General features: G+C 37.0%; 2 protein-coding genes across 2 annotated transcripts; one reads left to right on the top strand and one right to left on the bottom strand.

Annotated features, from left to right (window-relative positions):
* Positions 1-1,489: 1,489 nt before the first annotated feature.
* Positions 1,490-3,364, top strand: LOC110919655 (BTB/POZ domain-containing protein At4g08455). The gene is made up of 2 exons (XM_022163920.2): positions 1,490-2,011; positions 2,677-3,364. The coding sequence occupies exons 1-2, from the start codon at positions 1,769-1,771 to the stop codon at positions 3,145-3,147; spliced, it is 714 nt and encodes a 237-aa protein (XP_022019612.1). The 5' UTR covers positions 1,490-1,768; the 3' UTR covers positions 3,148-3,364.
* Positions 3,365-9,762: 6,398 nt separating this feature from the next.
* On the bottom strand, positions 9,763-15,383 carry LOC110919647 (tetratricopeptide repeat protein 33). Its single transcript, XM_022163914.2, has 5 exons — positions 15,165-15,383; positions 14,219-14,357; positions 11,404-11,435; positions 11,238-11,324; positions 9,763-10,085 (listed from the first exon to the last, which is right to left on the bottom strand). The coding sequence occupies exons 1-5, from the start codon at positions 15,351-15,353 to the stop codon at positions 9,954-9,956; spliced, it is 579 nt and encodes a 192-aa protein (XP_022019606.1). The 5' UTR covers positions 15,354-15,383; the 3' UTR covers positions 9,763-9,953.
* Between the last annotated feature and the right edge of the window lie 4,746 nt (positions 15,384-20,129).

Genomic DNA, 20,129 nt, shown 5'->3' on the forward strand with positions numbered 1-20,129 from the left:
TCCTAAACCTTATACCATAAACACTAAAGCTAAACCTTAATGCCAAACCCTAAACCCTAAACCCTAATTCTAAACCCTAAAGCTAAACCCTAATTCAAAACCCTAAAGCTAAACCCTAAAGCTAAAACTAAACCCTAAAGGTAAACCCTTAATGCTAAACCCTAATGCAAACCATAAAGATAAAGCTAAACCCAAAAGTTAAAGCTAAACCCTAATGTTAAACCCGAAAGCTAAACCCTAATGCTAAACCCTAAATACTATTACTAAACCCTAATGCTAAACCCTAAACCATAAAGCTAAACCCTAAATACTAATGCTAAACCCTAAATAATACTTATTTTTCAATTTTAAACATGTATATACATATATGTATAATTGACAATATACATATATGTATAGTTAAAAGATTAACAATATACACATGTGTATAAATCCCCAAAAAAAAATTAAAAAAAATTAAATCCTTAAAGAAAAAGCTGTGATTTTTCCCAAAAAAAAAAAAAAAAAAAAATTACATTTTTTTGCATTTTTTTGCTTAGGGAAAATGTGTGGTTCAGAATGCTTCTCAAGTTTCTCAAATAGCCTACTACTTCTCATATGATCTTTATCCTATATATATATATATATATATATATATATATATATATATATATATATATATATATATATATATATATATATGTGTGTGTGTGTGTGTGTGTGTGTGTTTAATTATTTAGTACAGAAAATTACATTTATTCAAACCGTGTAATGCGCATATAAAATTACATTTATTCAACTCGTGTAATAAATGAGGTTTTTTAAAGATGTATTATTTTATTATTGTAAACAATATTACATTTATTCAACTCGTGTAATACACGTGGTTTTAAAGATATAACTTTTTTATTTGGTATATAAAATTATATTTATTCAACCCGTATAATAAATAAGGTTTTTAAAGATATATTGTTTTATTATTTAGTATATAAAATTTATTTATTCAACCTCATGTAATACACGGGGTTATAACCTAGTAAATAGGTAATTAAGCTTTATCTCAATAACCATCACTAATTATCATTAGGCCCTACAAAGCCCAATACGACTAGTACAAGCCCAAACGTGATACAAAACCCGCAAAGACAAAATTTAATTAAATAAGTAAATAAACGTTAAATTATTTATAACGTGTATAAATAATAAATCTTGTTCCACACGAATACATAATTATTCTAGATAATTATATGTTTCGTCCCGTTAATTATTCGTGATCACCAGTTAATCGAGTTAAGTGGATTTAATGTTCGTTGTCCAAAGTGTAACTCTTACGGGTCATAGCTCGGTTAGCAACGTTGTCTTATCGAACCCGTACATATAAATCCAACACCTTCCTTTGGATTCCACGATATGGTCAAACTTCCTATTGTCCTTATCATACTTTGCTAAGGATACATTGAGTTGTGCTTCATAAATCTTGACCTAGTTCATCTCATACAAAGTTGCTTTCGCGTCATGTATCGGATGAACCCAAAGAAATTCCCCCTCCAATTCTTTGCAACATATGCGAGTGAGGCTGGCTGGAATGCGTTCCAAAGGAGGGAATTGGACACACTTGTTTGAAAGAAAGAATGTTGTAGTTGGCTTGTGAGCAGTGGACCTCGTATCCTTTAAATAAACTTTAAAGGAAAAGAAAAAATAGAAAAACATTTAAAAATAAGAAATGTGAATGAAGAAGAGAGGAGAGGGTAAGTAAAAGATAGGCTAGGCGAGGTGAGTGAGTGAAGGGATGAAGTGCTTGTCTTGCAAGGAACGTTACGACGCAGTAGAGGCGGGAACGTGCAGGGAGTGCTACGAGGAGGCGAGCGAAACTGAAGAAGAACTGAAGCGTGAGATCGAAGAACTCAGGGCAAAAGTCTCTTTCCTTGGCTTTCGATCTACTTTCACCGACGTCCTTCTGCTTGCCGTTGACTTGGATTCCGGCAATCCGCTCCCCAATTCCGCTCCTGTCCCCGCCAATAAGGCCGTACTTGTAAGATCCAATGAATTAATTATTCTGCACTTTGTATTAGGTAGGTTAAACAGTAATAACTAGTTAAGTTCTAAATAGATCATGAAATAAAGTCTTTGTTTTCTACATAATATATACCAAACGCTTTTGAGGTTTGAATTAGGCTCCAAACGATTTGAGGATTGAATTAATCTTCACTAGAGAGTAAATCCCCAATTGGGAGGTGGACCAGCGTTGTACTGGTTTGTGCCATTGATTCCACAACACTGCCTTATCTATATTTAAATCAAAACTAAACAAAAATGTTTGAGATCCAATTAATAAAGCAATTACGCACCTTATAAATCAGGATTAGCAGGTAGCTTATCATAGTGTTGACTGTGGGAATGGTTAATTTTTTTTTAAAAATTATGTATCAGATTGATCTGCAAATAGTTTTTTGTGGGTTTTTAAAATACGTTTAGTAATAAATGATTACAGAAACTATATCATTCCAATAATTTTTAAGATTTCTGAATATAACAGTTCAGGAGTTTTTATGCATATGAAAAAACTGATTTATTTTTAGCTACGTTTGTTAATTGGACTCTTTCAACTGTTTAAAGATTGAACATACCCAAATCAACCCGTTTCCAAATAGTTGTATATTATCCTTTCCACATAATTCTTTCTAATTTGATGAACAGGCCAGCAGATCACCTGTGTTTAGAGCCATGCTGGAAACTGAAATGGAAGAAAGCCTAAGTGGCACGATCAAACTAAGCGATGTATCGTACGATGCCCTGCGTACATTTGTCAACTATCTGTACACAGCCGAGGCGTGTCTTGATGATGACATGGCATGCAATCTTTTAATATTGGCTGATAAGTACGAAGTGAAGCATCTAAAAACATACTGCGAGAAATTCTTGATTTCCAAACTCATCTGGGAGACCTCACTTATAAGCTACTCATTTGCTCATCAGCATAATGCGAAGAACTTGATTGATGCTTCATTATCGTTAATTTTGGATAACATGGATAAATTAAGCAAGCGGGAAGAATATTTGGAACTTGTTGAGAAAGATCCTCGGCTTGTTGTAGAAATTTATGAAGCTTATTTGTCTAAACAGGTTAATACTGCTGTTGTTGCTACTACTCCCTGCAATGATGATTGATGGATGATAAGCTTAATTATTACTCCTCCCATTATTCCTCGTAATGTATATCTTAGGTGTAGTTATGGTTGTTTTTTCTGTTGTTTCAGGTTTAGTTTTGTGGATGTTTTGTTTTTGTTATGTTGGAGGAATTTTGGCTTTTGAATTGCAACAACTATATTTTGGCTTTTGGATCGCCTCATTCAGTCAAAATAACGTGGTTTATGCTTTTCATAAAGGCAGATTTTATTTATTTGATAATAACTTCAACTACTTTTGAATATTAGTTAAAGTTGTAAAACAGTTGACTATAACACAAATGACTCCAATTCGATGCAATGCTTTGACTGAGCTTTGATGCAATGCATTGACCCTGCACTTTGTCCAGAGGAAGCAGGTACCCTTACCTGCTCGGGTTACACCGTCGCCGGGCCGGCGGGTAGAGTGTGGGTTGGGTGGTTGTCGTGGGGAAATTATGGGAACTTTTTTTTTTTTTTTGGGGGGGGGGGGGGGGGGGGAAGGGGTGCGCTTTAATTTTTTATTTATATAACTAGTTATAAAAACCGTCGCCGCGTTGCGGCGAACTTATTTTGTTATTTAGTATGTGTTTATATGTGTTTGAAATCATTACGAGCGCGTTGCACACAGAATCGCTGACAAGAAAAAAAATGTAGAAAAAAACCACTAAAAAATAACCGAAAGAAAATCAACTAAAGAGTTGTATGGTAATGATGTTATTCGGTAGAAACATGTAGTCAGAGATGAGCAAATAGTAACGGGTACCGGTACCGAATTTCCTGAACCGAAAAATCCTAAGTACCAGTTCGGTACTGACGTTTGGCATTCCTGGTACCGGTTCGCTACCGGTTTTTACCTTCGTATACCGATACCGTAACCGGTATTTTATTTACGAATACCGATTGGGTACTATCAGTTGGCACCGAGCTCATCACTACCCCTGAAACTAAAAAAAAGTTGTACGATACCGTTGTTGTTCGTACAGTACTCGTGATCAGGGATGAGTAAATGGTACTGGGTAGCAGTACTAAATTTCTCGAACTAAAAGATTATCAAACTCAATCCGGTACCGACTTTGGCGTTTTATGTACCATGCTGGTGCTGGTTTTTACCTTCATGTACCGATAACAAAACGGTATTTTCGATACAAGTACCGGTTAACACCAAGCTTTTCAAACTTAAAAAGTAAAGAAGATAACAATTATTATAATTATAATATTAAAATAGTAAAACTATAATTATCAAACTCAATCCGGTACCGACTTTGGCGTTTTCTGTACCATGTTGGTGCTGGTTTTTACCTTCATGTACCGATAACGAACCGGTATTTTCGATACAAGTACCCGTTAACACCAAGCTTATCAAACTTAAAAAGTAAAGAAGATAACAATTATTATAATTATAATATTAAAATAGTAAAACTATAAAACAAACTGTATATAATATTTTATGATATTATTATATAATTTACTTACTGTTATAATATTAAAATAGTAAAACTATAAATTATCAAACTCAATCCGGTACCGACTTTGGCGTTTTATGTACCATGCTGGTGCTGGTTTTTACCTTCATGTACCAATAACGAACCGGTATTTTCGGTACAAGTACCGGTTAACACCAAGCTTATCAAACTTAAAAAGTAAAGAAGATAACAATTATTATAATTATAATAGTAAAACAGTAAAACTATAAAACAAACTGTATATAATATTTTATGATATTATTATATAATTTACATACTGTTCATTTCATTGACATGTTAATATACAGGACAATTTATGTTTTCTATTATGTGGTGACGGATATGAAGGGTTTTTGGTGATGTAGGAGATGCAGGTTATATAAAAGACATGGTTTTTATTTTTTATGGAGATGATTGTTTGTTGGTCATGAAAATTAAGTTGTGTTTTTATTTTTTTAAATAGTCTTTATATATTTTTATAACAAAAACTTAATTTATTTTTATAAACTTAAATTATTTCTAAAATCGTAAATTATTTTTAAAAACTTAAAATATTTAAAAAAAACAGAAAAAAAGGAAAAGAGTAGAAACGACGAGCTGTGTCATTAAAGAGGGTAGTTTAGGATAGTGGATGAACTAAGGTGGTGTTTGTTTTTCTACAAAACAATCTTCGCAGGCTCTTCTGTCTGCACCGCCCAGACTACATGCAAACATTGTCATCTGCAGACTGTTTTTTCCGAATACGTTTCATTAAAAAAAACATCTGCGCGAACTCTTCTTGGTGCAGACTTGGCCCAGCCACTTTTAAGGTCTTCGAAAGTCTGCAGAGGGTTAAATGCCACCAACCACCACTACCGTCCACCACCACCGTCCACGTCCACCACCACCCACTGTCCACGTCCACCAACCACCACCACCGTCCACGTCAACCACCCACCATCACTGTCACCACCATCGTCCAGCAACGCCGTCCACCACCACCACTAGTTTATTTTAGAAGTATGCATACGTTAAAAAACAATCTTCTTCTTGCAGACTTCAGAGGTTTGGTCCACCTCTTCTTCTACAGATGTCTGCAGATGTGGTTCGCAGACTGCAGACATTTTACCTCTTAAAAAACAAACAGCACCTAAGTGATGTGACGAGACGAGATCAGATGGTGTTAGAGTAGGAAAGGCAAGGGACCCTTAACGTTGGCTGCTCCACCCCAGGTTGGCGTTTTGGTCAGCGTTGCCCGCTTGGCCTGGGGTGACGTGGCTGGCCATGGTTGACTATGTTTTGATGACCGCTCGGCTAGCCATTAGGCATAGCTGTTGGCCAACGACTATTTAAAAAAAATTCTTTTAATTTTTTCCTATATAACCTTTCATTTCTTACTCATTTTACCATCCAAAAATTGAAAAACCACTATCAAACTCCAAATATATATATAAAATGGCTTCTTCAAGTTCAAGCGATTCGTAAGAGAAATTTGCTTTGTCATCCTCATCGGACGATGGGCGGAATTATTATTATCAGCAGTGTCAATGGTGATGAAAGCTATTGTTGAAGATGCAAATGAAGGGACTTCTCAACCCAAACGGAGGAAGTATATAGTTCGTGAACGCGAAATTGCAAACGATTTGCTAGTAAGCGATCATTTCTCACCCGCACCAACGTCTGATGAAAGAATGTTTAGGCATCGTTTTCATATGAGTAAAAATTTATTTTTAAGAAGATCAAAGGATTTAGAGGATAATTATGCTTTTTTCCAACAAAGACCCGATGCGCGTGGTAATTTAGGATTTAGCGCATGGCAAAAGGTCACAACTGCCCTAAGACAATTGGCTTACGACAATAGTTCCGACATAATGGACGACTATTTAAAAATGTCGGCACGGGTGGTGATGTGCATAAAATACAACATATAAATTATATCACATACGGCGTAAAATCAACCCTTTTTTCAGTGCTAATGTTGGAAAAAGCTTGTCTTTCTGTTCATTTTTAATTTACAGGGTCAAAGGAGCTTAAATGTGCAAAAGGAGCAAAATGACAGCAAAAACCAACATAAATACAAAGAAGGAGGAATTGAGGCGACTCGCCAAGCCCCAATCCACATCCAAACCACAAGAATAGCAAGATCAGAAGACCTGACACGTGGTCGTGTCCATCAGACACGGGTCGTGTCCTAGACTGGATGCTGTGCAGAAGAAAAGACAACAACAAAGTACAAAACAAACAGCCAACACGGAGTCGTGCTAAGCCAACACGGGGCGTGGTCAACTTAAATATTTTCAGAATCTGTGATAGTACATCAAGTACATTGGCCACGGGCCGTGCCGTTGACATACGGGGCCGTGTTAGTACAAGACCTGACACAGCAGTTAATAAGGAAGAGAGAGAGAGATGACTACAGGGCCGTGCCAGGCGGGCATGGGCCGTGGTGAAGCCCTTGATTTCAGCTATAAATAGATGTGATTGGTTCCATTCCAAATCATCCCTTGGCAAACCACTTCTCTCTCACTTGCCACCACTCCACCACCACTACAACACCATCATCCATCTTCCTCATTTAGAGTGTGTGTAGTAGTCTCGGGATCAAAGATCGATAGTAAGAGTCTTTGTCAAACAAAGGTCATGCTTGGCTAAACTCTTACATCACTTGGTGAAGACAAATCTTTTTTTATGTATTTCTTTTATGATTTCTAATCTTTGCCAACTTTTTAAATGGGTATGTATTAATGACTTTAATAACTAGTTTATTACATTGAAGGGAAATTTATCTAATCATTCTTCATATGTTGTTGATTCACATATTTGTGTCTTTACGGTATATATAAAGCGCGTTAATTGCCTGAAAGGGGGTTAGATGGGTGATTGGGTAAATTTTATGTCTCGTTCAATGTATAGATCTTGCGAGAACCTGGTTCAAGCTTAGTAACACTTCACGAGTAGGGCGGGCTCCGCCCCCCATACGGGAGAAGTGCCAAACGCTTGAATCCCTTATCTATAAACTGTTATTAAAACTTTAATCCAACCATGAGAGGACTGTATCCCTGCTGACTCAGACCAAAGGGTTGAGGGTGATCGCTACCTGGAAGGGGGCCCACCATTTTTCGCATTAATAACTTACTTAATTATCTTTCAATAATCCGACCTAGTGGGATTGTATCCCTGCTGACTCAGACCACTAGGTTGAGGGTAATGTCGCCTTCACAAGAGGGGCCTACTACTATAACTAAGATAATCTCTTAAAATGCTCAGAGTGCGGAAATCATCAAAAGGATATATGAAAGATGAGTCGGAACCAAGTGATTCCTTTTTGTCTATCTGTTTTTCCTTTATTTTATTTTCTGCTTTAAGTTTATCTTTTTATAGTTTTAAAATCTTTTCTTCAAAGTTTAGTTCGATTAGACGTTGACAATAAGCCGGTATTAAAAGCTCTTGTGTCCTTGGACCATCTCGGTATCTTACCATCGTCCACGATGGGTGCACTTGCACTAACGTGTGTGTAGAGTGATAGTAGAATATCGTGTTTTATAAATTTAAAACTTGAATTGGCGAGTAAAAAGAGCTAAAAATATATTAAAAAATATATACACACCCGCACACGTCAGGTGGCTAGGGAAAGTCTTCACAATTTTTGTGCGTATATCATAGAACTATATATGAAAAGATACTTGAGAAAACTGACGTTTACTGATATGCAACAAATTTTGGAACATCACGCTGAATATCATGGTCTCCCCGGGATGATCGGTAGTTTAGATTGTATGAAATGGGAGTGGGAACTTAGTCCAACTACATGGCAAGGCTCTCACACTAGTGGATATCATGGGATGCCGGCTATGATGCTTGAAGCGGTTGCATCACAAGATCTTTGGATCAGGCATGCATTCTTTGGTATGCCCGGTTCACATAACGATATAAACATTATACACCAGTAGCCCATTTTCAATGTTCGAATAAATGGTATTGGACCGAAAGGAACATTTTTTTTTTTTTTTTTGTAAATGGGGTTCTGAGTATGTTGTTTTTGTGAAATCATTTTCAAGAGATGGAACCCTATATCCTAAAAGAATAAAGTTTAACAAAGTTCAGATGGCGGCACACAAAGACATCGAGCGAGCATTTGGTATTTTGCAGAAAAGGTGGGGCATTTTGAGCATGCCTTGTCGATTGTATGAAAAGATCAAATAAGAAATAGGATGTACGCGTGCATCATTCTACACAACATGATTTTAGAGGATGAAGGGCGTGCAATCGTTGAATATTATGGCGAGGAGCCCGAATTATATAACGAAGACATTAGTGATGAAGAGAGAACGCAAAATCAATATCTAATCAAGTCAAGACAAATAAATTCAAAACCTTCAAGCTGATTTGGTAGAACATGTTTCAACACTTTACTAGATTCGACTCTAATGAAGATGATGATGAAGATGAAGATGAAAATTATTGATTTTTTTGGTAATGTAATGTATTTTTTTATTGTAGTTATTTAATATAAATAAAATGTGTTTTCAAATTACTTTACTAAATTCTATGATTAATATAAAAAAACAAAAAAAAAAGAAAATTAGGTGCCATGTGGCACCAAAATGCCGGCCTGGCCACGCCCCTTCCATACCCCACTTTTTTGGGTGTGGACTGGTGGAGCCCACACCTGCGATATGTCGAGTAATGCCCCTAACCCAAGCCCCTCCAAACCCCGTAGTCTAAAAGCTCTAAAAGCGCAGTAGTAAATTCATAATGATTGCAGGGTTGTTTTACAGTCAATGTCATCTTTCAAGCTAAAGAAGAAAGGCCTGTTTCCTCCCTTTAATCCAAGCTTACGAAATAGAGAATAAGGTTTGTAAGGACGCGGTTCCCCGTGACTAACTTAATGCACTTTACCTTATTTCTAATTGATTTAAAGTATAAAATTCATACTAAACGCACTTTACTCTCTTTGTTGCAAGATGTATTTGACTAGACACAAACCCATTCAATTGATACTAGATTGCTTATTGTTTAAAATTAGATTGAGAAGTGATGAAGTTTATTTTTTATTGTTTAACCAATCGTACTGAATTCAAGTAAGAGAAGATGATCAGAAAATGCATGGTCAAACCGCAGCCTCGACTGTACATGTCTAGATAATTAAAAGGCTAACCTTTCAACACTTCATCTTACTTAAAAATCTAAGAACTCTTATTACATTATCGAGTGAATCTAAAAACTTTGTACATCTTATTATATCACTACTATAAGTAGAACATCCGATTTATCTATTATGACAAAAGATAAAAGCAAGAAGCTAGTATGACAACATATGTGATTAAAGAAAGATAGGTCAACGAAAGCCACTTTCGAGTTTTGATTATGGTTTGCTTTTTTCTCCAACCACATAGCGGTTTTCAGAGACGCTAAGGCCTGCCGTATGAAGCTGTTTTCGTTTCTTGACAAGATGTAGTGCAGTCTGCCTGTCCTCTTTTGCTTCTACACAATCAGCCTGCAAATCAATCAATCAATCATGCCCAGTTAAACCCCACAAATGGCTAAGGTATTGGTAGGGTCTGGGGAGGGTAAGATGTAGACACACCTTACCTCTACCCCTTTGGATAGAGAGGTTGTTTCCAGTGAGACCCTCGGCTCCAAAACACCCAAGAAAGAAATAAATAGAACATGAGATGTGTGTGTGTGTGTGTGTATATAAAGCTACTGATATAACATGAGTGGTGAAAGAGTACATGGTAAACAAGACGAATATAACAACACAAACAACCTATACACATAGATACATATCTACGACCATACACTACACCTAAAACACAATTGTACCCTCCCCTAGAAATCCTTAACTTTAATCCTACGTCTCCACAAACTCCTATCATAGACCATGTTCTCAGAGAGGTGCAATCTTTGCAAATCCTGCCTAATCCGCTCATCTCAAGTAATTTTGGGTCTGCCTCTACTCCTCCTCCCCTCCATCTCGAGAGTTTCAACCACTCTAACTGGCTCTATCGTCTGCCTGCTCTTCACATGCCCAAACCATCTCAATCTTCCCTCCTTTATCTTATCTGATATACTAGCTACTTCTAACCTCCCCCTAAAAACATCATTTCTTATCCGGTCTAACCTTGTGTGCCCACACATTCACCTTAGCATTCTCATCTTTGTCACCTCCATCTTGCGTGCTTGTACTTCCTTAATGGCCCAACAGCCTTGTGTGCCCTCCTTTATCTTATCTTATATATTAGCTACTTCTAACCTCTCCCTAAAAACAATCGGCCTGCAAATGAGGTAACAATTTCATAATGTCAACTTATGTAATCATATCTCCGATACTAGTTATTTGTAAAATATATGTGAAAATCTGTCGAAAACATATATATGTAACAACTTCTCTTTACATGAACACAAATTGTATTCACCTATAACTACAAAAAAACGCAATGACATTTTCATCATGTACGTAAATAAACGTATTCACAAGATGCGAACATATAGACGAGTAATTTAAGGGGGGACTCAGAGTGTACTTTTATCAACTCAAATTATCGCCATATTGAGGCAGTTTTGAATACTACTTTCTCAGTCAATAGTAAGAATACCTACTATAAATCACTTGGTGAACATTGCATGCATAGAATTGAAGAGGTACCTTGATAGCTAATGCAGTGTCAAAGCTTTCTATGGCACTGTCAGGCTCCCCAAAGTTAAGCTGGGCCCTACCAAGAGTAACCCATGCCTGTACACACCAATGTTAAACAAGTCATTGACTTGTGAATTTTTTTTTATTTTTATTTATAATATAAAAAGTTATAAACCTCCGCCCATGAAGGCTCCAATTGAGTTGCACCTACATAATCAAGTTCACAGTTTAGGGGTGTGCATTGGGATACAAAAATCCAAAAACAAAGACCAGACCAAAAAATGGTCGATCAGGTCACGCTGGATTGATAAGGTTGGGCTGCAAATTTGCAAGTAGTTTTCAGATAAAACCAAGATACCACCTTTAAAGCGGGTCAAAGTGGCCGGGTATCATGTAGGGCTGTAAACGAACCGAACGTTTAGGGAACAGTTCGTGAACTGTTCTCGGGAAGTTCGTGTATGTTCATCCGTTTAGTTAATGAAAAAACACGAACAAGATATTATGTTCAAGTAACTAAATGAACGAACACGAACAAAGGTCTCGTTGGTTCAACTGCGTTCGTGAATGTTCAGTAGCATGTTCGTTTACGTTCGTTCATTTACATTTGTTCATGTTCGTTTGGTTTTATTAATTTGTTAAAACCTTTTAATATTTTATAGTGTTTCACTTTTCCCTCTTAAGTTTTACTTTCCCCCTAAACATTAATTAATAATTATATTAAAAAAATAGTAAAATGTAAACCCTTTTTTTTACATGGGGAAGGTTCAAATGAAAACCACTAGTTATTGTGAAAACTAGAAAACTAACTAAAACCCACAAAAAAGGAGGGGGGGAAGACTTTTAATGAAGGAGGGGTAAAATTTGAACAAAAAATATATAACTTTTCAAACATTTCCCGTTTCTCCATAAGTTATCATTTTAAAACAAAAATGGCACCATAAGATCACAAATTTTCTTATCTTTCATTCAAGTATATTCGAGCATATTTTTTATGACATAAAAAAAGATTTATGGTGTCGTCTTGTTTTCAATACTATTATTATAGTAGTGCACATGTGCAATATAACATGTACTACAATGTGCATTACATGCTTAAAATTAGCTTTTTGATTCTAGTTTAGCTTTTAGGGTTAGTTTTTTTGGAGGTTTAGGATTAGGATTAGGTTTTTGGGTGTTGGGGGGAGGGGGGTTTAGGTTTTTTGGGGGGGGGGGGGGTGGGGGTTAGGTTTTTTTCGGGTTTATGTTTAGGGTTTAGTTTTAGGTTTTCGGGAGGGTGGGGGTGGGGTGGTTTAGGTTTTTTTTTTTTTTTTTGGGGGGGGGGGATTAGGCTTTTGGTGGGAGGGTGAATTTAGGTTTTTTTTGGGGGGGGGGGGGGGGGGTTTAGGTTTTTGGGGGGTGTCGGTGGGGGGTGGGTTAAGTGGTTTAGGCTTTCCGTATTAGTCCACATGTGCAGTACAACCAAATTTTTTTTTTTTTTTTGAAATTTTTTTTCCATATATAAAAAGTAGCGATTCTTCTAAAAAAAATTGTAAAAAAAAAAAAAAAATTTGTATGTTTTTTAGGTTTTTTTAGGCTTTTTTAGTTAGTTTTCGAGTTTTCACAATAAAAGTGGTTTTCATTTGAACCATCCCCTTTTTTACATTCCCCCTAAAGGCATTTTTTAGGATAGGTCTAAGTAACTTTAGATAATTATTGCTTAAGTTAGCTAAACTTGATTTATCATTTAATGGTTGTAATTTACTAGTTGTGTCGATGTTTAAGGTTAATGGTGCTTTTTTTTTTTAATGTTCGTTTGTGTTCATTTGTGTCCGTTTGTGTTCATGACCGGTGTTCACAAACTGTTCGCGAACATAGTTACCTAAATCGCTAGGGTACCCACGATTCACGTATTGGATCGTGGTGTACCCAATTGCAATTCGCTACAGATCCGGAACGTCCTGGTATGGCGATCCAAATTGATTAGGTCCGGCGATCCGAGTTGCTCAGGTACGGCGTTCTAGGATGATAAGGTTCGGCGCTCTGGAATGATACGGTTCGGCGTTCCATATGCAAATTTCGGCGATGAATTCCGACGCCTGAGTTGTTTTCAGCCGGAAACCAGGAAGAAAGGGAAGAAGAAGACAGAACCGGGAAGAAGGGGAAGAAACAACGGCTTCTGTAGGTGTTTTAGGGTTTAACTAAGTTTAGTTATTTCAACATTTAACCCCTCTAGTTTTACTAGTTTACATTTGAACCCTAAAACTTGTAGTTTTTTTTACATAAAAGTATAAAAGTAGTTTGTGTATTTAAACATTTAACCGCCTCTGTCTTCACTAGTTTACATTATGTTTGGTAATTGAAATTTGGAATTTGGTAATTTCTGTTTTAATCTATGTACACCGAACCGGACACCATGGTACACTGTACCGAAAACGTCAACTCTAGCAAATCGCGTACCCGAACCCCGTACCCGTACCCGTACCGGAGCGAACCGTGAATTAGGTAACTATGTTCGCGAACAACTGAAAAACTTTAACAAACGAACACGAAAATAAACTTTTGTTCGACATGTGTTCACGAACAGTTCATAGTTCACGAACATATGCATATCCTTAACAAATGAACACAAACATGTCCTCGCTCGGTTTGTTTACAGCCCGGGGTATCCCTTCTTTGAGTTGTGGGCCAGTTTGACCCACTTTATAAATCTAAAGAAGGCATACATTGTGATAATTTACAATGGGCTTCCAAAACTTTACTGACAAACTACATTGATTGTTGGCAATAATAACATAATTATAGCTGATTAACAGACTAGCAGGTCATTTTTGTCTTTTTTTTTTCCATAATCTAGAATTTCTTTTTTCAGTTTAACTTTTTAATCATAAAAATTATTAGAAAGTGAACAATTTACTTGAAAGGAAGACAAAAGTGAGCTGCTAAGTTAGAGCTTGGTTGCTAGATTTAGAAATTATTGTATGCAAAAAGCCCAAATAGAAATAGATACCCACGGGTTGCTGCAGTGAGAGACTTCCAGGTTTCCCCGATTTCAAGTAAAACTTGAGCTTTCTGCTCGTGTAAAGTTGCTCTCTCAGGCATCAAAGTAATAGCAGCTTCCCACTTTCCAAGTGCTTCATGGTATTTCCCCACCTTTGAACATACAAAGAAAGACATAAACCGCTCTTCCTTATTTGTTTTGTTAATAGAAGAAACTGGAGTTAGTTTCTTAGTCCATGCCAGCGTACACAAAAACCAACCAACAACAAAACATCTACACACTTTGATAAAATAAACACTAGGCAGGCACCCTATTTGAGAGATTTCTCTCTAATTACAAGCAAAAACCTTTTAGGGGAATGTAGTATTCCATAGAGGGAGGGATTGTGTTTGCACACATCTCCTTCCGTCATAGTATCCATTCACTTCATTTTCATGAATCTGAATCCGAGGGGATGTTTGTTTACCTCTTAATGAGCCTCATGGTTCTGGTTCAGCACTTATGGTTCAGACTGTTTGTTTCACAAGCAGATGTCTGAATGGTTCATGGTTCAGACATTTCCCTCTGAATGGTTAAGATTTATACAGAGTCTAAATGGTTAAGACCTCTAATCTGAATTGGTTAGGCATTTGCCTCTGAACGGTTAAGCATTATACAGACTCTTAATGGTTCAGACTTATTGGTTCAGCATTTAATATTTAATGGTCCAGACCTTTTACTTTTACTGGTTCAGCACTTAATTGCCAAACAGTCCCTGAATGAAATGCATCAAATTTTGACCTAGATTCATGGTATCTGCATACAGCACAAATCCTTACCCTAGTTGAATTAGGTCTAAAACACCCAGATTCTCGAGAGAGAGCGAGCTTAGGTTGTTTATTGCACATTTCTCGTAAATTGCAAACCTCGGATACTTACCATCTATGTAACTGAAAAGATGAAAGATTAGGTGGTGGTACCTCGGCAAGCTTGTTCCCTTGTGCTTCAAAAGATTGGGCAAGTTGAATCGTGTCGTCATCATCAGACTTGGATTCTGTTTCTTTTGTTTTTGCTTTGCATCGTCCTTCGTCTTCCTTATCGAATGGGAGGTGGTCAGAGACGGCAGCGATTGGTCGCTTATTGTTCTTCTTCTTCCATGCCACTTTCATCTTTCTTCACCCACCGCCTGCTGTTCCAACATAATTAATTCTTGAGTAAATTACAAAAATCGTCCTTTATGTATGTCACTTATTGCAAATTGTGTCATTTGTCTTCAATAATTACAGAGAATGTACTTGATGTTTGCAAACTCTTGCAAGTTATGTCCTTTAACTCTAACCCAGTTAATTTTTTGTGGTTAAATCTGACCAAATGGACCACACATGGGGGTATTTTCGTCATTTTACTCTAATGTGAGGTCTATTTGGTCAGATTTAATCACAAAAATACCCTCATGTGGGGTCCATTTAGTCAGATTTAACCACAAAAATTAACTGAGTTAAAGCTAAAGGACATAACTTGCAAGGGTTTGCAAATATCGAGTACGTTTTCTATAATTATTGAAGACAAAGGACACAGTTTACAATAAATGACATACATAAAGGACGATTTTTGTAATTTACTCTTAATTCTTTTTGAGTTTTCATATTTCACCTTAACAGTCACCATTTTCTTACCCTATGGTCTACAACTCCTTTTGAGTTATCACGTTTTACCCTGTAACACCATATGTGTAGTAATAGACACAAAATTGGTTTCATTCTTAAACGTTTTGTGGTATGTGGCATTCGAGTTAGCAATGAGATATTATGAGGTGTTTTTCTAAGATGAGTGTAGCGTCGTTCAAATCACTCGTTGCTCATCGTTCGCTCGACGCTCGTTCGAAAATTGTTCGGAAAATGCTCGTTCGATTTGATGCTCGGTTCTAAACGAGCCGCTCTGCTCGGTTCGGTTTGTAAACGAGCCAAGCATGAGCAAAGGTCCGCTCGGCTCGGTTCAGATCGAATTATTATTTTTAATTACTACATATATACAAATACATATACACATAAGTCGATCATCTCCTGGTCTCAACGTCATTGTTCGTGCTATATGTTCATCGCCTCATCGGCCACAACTTTGTTATTCATAAGAAAAATATTATGTCATGAAATGTGCATGTTTTTAAAAACATAAAAACTTGAGACCCAACATTGTTACTATCTCTCTCAGCAAATTTAAACCGGGTGACACGGTTGTCCAAATCGCTCGAACTTCGCTCGACGCTCACTCGGAATATTTACTGCTCGGAAAATGCTCGCTTGATTTGAGGCTCGGTTTCAAATGAGCCGCTCCGCTCTGTTCGGTTTGTAAACGAGCCAAGCACGAGCAAATGTCCGCTCGGTTCGGCTCGGCTCGTGAACAGCCCTAGATGAGTGTAGTGGGGATGTGGGCATTATGTTAAAAGGGTGTAAAAAATTAAATAAAAACCATCAAAAAAAGGGTATTGGCCAACCAAAAAGAAGAAAACCTGTGATTGGCCAAAGATCTTGAACATGGGCGTGGAAAAAAGGATGCCATTTGCATTTTTTTTGAAAAAATGCCCCAGGATGTGGTTGATGGGCGTTGTGGGGCACTTTTTAGAGGGAAAAACGCCCCAAAACCCCTCACTACGGGTGGCCTAATATAATTAGAAATCACATATTTTTAAATTTATCTCTCGAGTAAACTGCCAAAATGGTCCCTGAGGTTTGGTCACTTTTGCCACTTTATTCCAAAACTCAAACGTTTTGAATCTGTGTCCCTATGGTTTCAATTTTGTTGTCATTTTCATCTAAAAGCAAAATCTGTTCAGATTTTTCAGTTAACATCCAGATTTTTCAGTTAACATCCGAGTTGTCTCTGCCTCTTAAACCTCCTCTAATGTTGGCCAATCAATCGCCGCATGGGTGGCGACCTACATCCAACGTAACTTCTCACAGCTGTTAAAAGCGTCTATATCCAGCTTAAACACCAAACATCGGTACTCAGGCAACGAGTCAATTGAAGTGGCACCGCGCCCACGTCTATGACCACGCCCCAACCCCGACCCCGTTCATGCCCCTTAGCAGGCTGTTGAACATCCATATTGACCTATAATATTTAAAAAATATATATTTTTAATAAACTTTATGAATATCAAAACGAAATTATTATATATTTTTCATAAATGATTGAGTTAAATGTCATTTTAGTCCCTGTGGTTTAGGCTAGGGATGAGCATATCGGTATCCGATACCGAACCGATACCGATACCGTTTAATACCGATCCCGAATTTCACCCAAACTAGGTACCGATACCGATACCGAAACATGTCGGTTAGGTATCGGTACGGTACGGTATCGGTATTATACCGTATTTTGAGGGTCGGTATCGGTAAAATACCGATACCGTACCGCGAAATACATTTGGTTCTTTGTCTTCAATAAGTATTGCATGACCGAATAATTCAAGGTACCGATACCGAAAACGCCAAAAAGTGGATACCGATCGGGATACCGATCGGGATCGGGATCGGTACGGGATCGGTATGGGATCGGTATTCGGTGGCATATGCTCATCTGTAACACCTCGAAAATTTCGTCCAATAATGCATTGACACGTGTCATAGGCTTTGCATATGCGAAAACATACTTTAGAGGGACTAAAGTTGACAAACAGTGAAAACTATGGAACGTAAGGGTCCAAAGTGTCAACAATGGATAAATAGACTCTATAATAACCCTACATGGTGTTTAGAACCCTAAACGGATAGATCATGGATCATACGAAGCGGAAAATGCACGAAAGTGAGGAATTACAAACTACAGGGACTAAAAGTGTCAACATGTTGAATTTATACCTCTGAGTGATCTTTTAGCAGTCCCGAAGCTTTGTAATGCTAGAATATACTCACTAGAATATGTGGTAAAAATTTCATGAAGTTTCGTTATCGTATGAGAAAGTTATGGCCAAAACCGTACTTGAGGGGTTAAAAGTGTCAACGTCGAATTTCATGACTTTTCGGGTGAGCGCAAAGTTAACTGAGGACATTACCATGTTGGTAAATGTCCCAAGGTTCCTAAAAATCAAGTTTGAGGGTTTACGAGTCAAGATAAACGGCAAAAACCTCGCGTGCGAGGAACAGGGACCAAAACTGCAACATTTAGCGAAAGTTTGGAAGCTGCAGACACCAGGCGGCCCGCCTGGGCTGCCTTACGCGGGCCGCGACCCGTGCCCAGGTACAGAAATTCGCGAACAATGCCATTTTGGTCCGATTTTTGAATGGTTTACAGCTATCAACACCTCCAAAACTCACCAATCATCTTACATGCAAGTATGGACACCTGTTGCACTCTTATAACATCAGAAACTCCATAAAATCAGATCAATTCTCCATTTTTTGAGGTCTTGAGTAGTAACCAAGAACACCACAACTTTCAAAACTTCACAAGGCATCTCCAGGAGCTTTCTGATCGACAAGGCAACCTCATAGTGATTCCTAAGCTTCATTAGGACTCTTGTAAGCATTCATAACCTTCTCTAATTCGTTCTAGCTTTGATTATTAGCCAAAAGTCAATCCGTCATAGTTATAGTTTGACTTTTCGATTAAACGAAAATGGCTCAGTCATTTCTCAAATTGAAAGTACCTAAATGTTGGTATTTATGTGGGAAACAAACCCTCAAAAGGGTATTCTCTGATTCCCACTCTAAGCATGCTATTTGTCGAGTCAAAGTTGTTCTTAAAAAGTCAACAGGAAGTGTTTTTGCAAATCATAGCATAAATGGTAATGTAGATGACATGCAATCAGTTTGATCATCAAAAATAACTTTATAATGAATATAAGAATATGTTTTATCATGATCAACTCGACAATCTTTAGTATAAACTCGGATCGGAACCGAAAGTCTTATAAAACGACTTTTTCTTTGACTCTTGATTCGGATCCGTGCATGCATGTTTGAGATCTGCATTAGAGCTTATTTTGAACCATTTATATTTAAGTTTAACTCTCTGGAATTTTTACAACTTGAGCCTATGCTTAACCGATTCATATGCATGTTTCCGATTTATGCTTAAAGTTGACTATTTTGCCCTTTTTGTTATAAAACGTGATTTTTGGAAAAGTGAAAGAGTAGAAACCTTTATTACTGATTTATAAACTTGCACCGAAAATTTGATATCAGTTGGAGGTCCGGATTTTGAGTTATGGCCGATATCGTAAAACTATAGCTTTATGCTAAGTAAATGGCGCATTTAGCGTATAACCTATTTAAGGCCACTTTTTGATATAAAACTTTTTACCCACTGATGTTATATAATATTTTGGGATTTTTGAGGATTTTTATTTAATTTTTGGCTGATCATATCATAGGTCTCTAAGTTTGATTCGGTTAATACCGGTTTTGACCTTTTAAGCCATAAAATGAGTTTTATGCATCCTTTTGACCCCGAACCTTTTTCTACTGATTTTATTTGTTAAATAAATTATTTTGAGCATTCTGGAAATATAAAAATCTCAGCTTTCTTTTAAAAACCCGGAAACGGCTCTAAATCGCCTTTCTAAGCGTTTTTAGCGCATAGTATGCGCTATACCCATATTAAACATATACGGTTAATACCTACTGATGTATTTAGCATATTTTTATAAAATAACAGTAAGTATAAGTTTTTGAACTCAGGTTTCCAGTTTTGACAGTTTTAGCTCTTGTGAAATTACTAAAATACCCCTACGGTGCATAGTTTGATTTTAAATGATAAGTTTTGTTTACGGGTCATACTCTACTGTTATAATATGTCAAATTAAGTATATTTACTGTATAAATCAGACCTGTAACTCAGATTTCCAATTTGACTCTTTTATAATCTTTTAAATGACCAAAATGCCTTTATAAGGCATAAATTGAGTTTAAATTCATTCGGGGCATAATAGAACATAACTTGCT

This window comes from Helianthus annuus, chromosome 2, assembly GCF_002127325.2.
Source record: "Helianthus annuus cultivar XRQ/B chromosome 2, HanXRQr2.0-SUNRISE, whole genome shotgun sequence".
Classification (NCBI taxonomy): domain Eukaryota; kingdom Viridiplantae; phylum Streptophyta; class Magnoliopsida; order Asterales; family Asteraceae; genus Helianthus; species Helianthus annuus.

Coding starts and splice junctions, on each gene's coding strand:
- LOC110919655 (XM_022163920.2), top strand. CDS start 1,769: ATGAAGTGCTTGTCTTGCAAGGAACGTTACGACGCAGTAGAGGCGGGA. Junction 2,012..2,676: donor CCGCCAATAAGGCCGTACTT/GTAAGATCCAAT, acceptor TTTGATGAACAG/GCCAGCAGATCACCTGTGTT.
- LOC110919647 (XM_022163914.2), bottom strand. CDS start 15,353: ATGAAAGTGGCATGGAAGAAGAAGAACAATAAGCGACCAATCGCTGCC. Junction 14,358..15,164: donor AAGGGAACAAGCTTGCCGAG/GTACCACCACCT, acceptor GTATGTTCAAAG/GTGGGGAAATACCATGAAGC. Junction 11,325..11,403: donor TGGAGCCTTCATGGGCGGAG/GTTTATAACTTT, acceptor TGGTGTGTACAG/GCATGGGTTACTCTTGGTAG.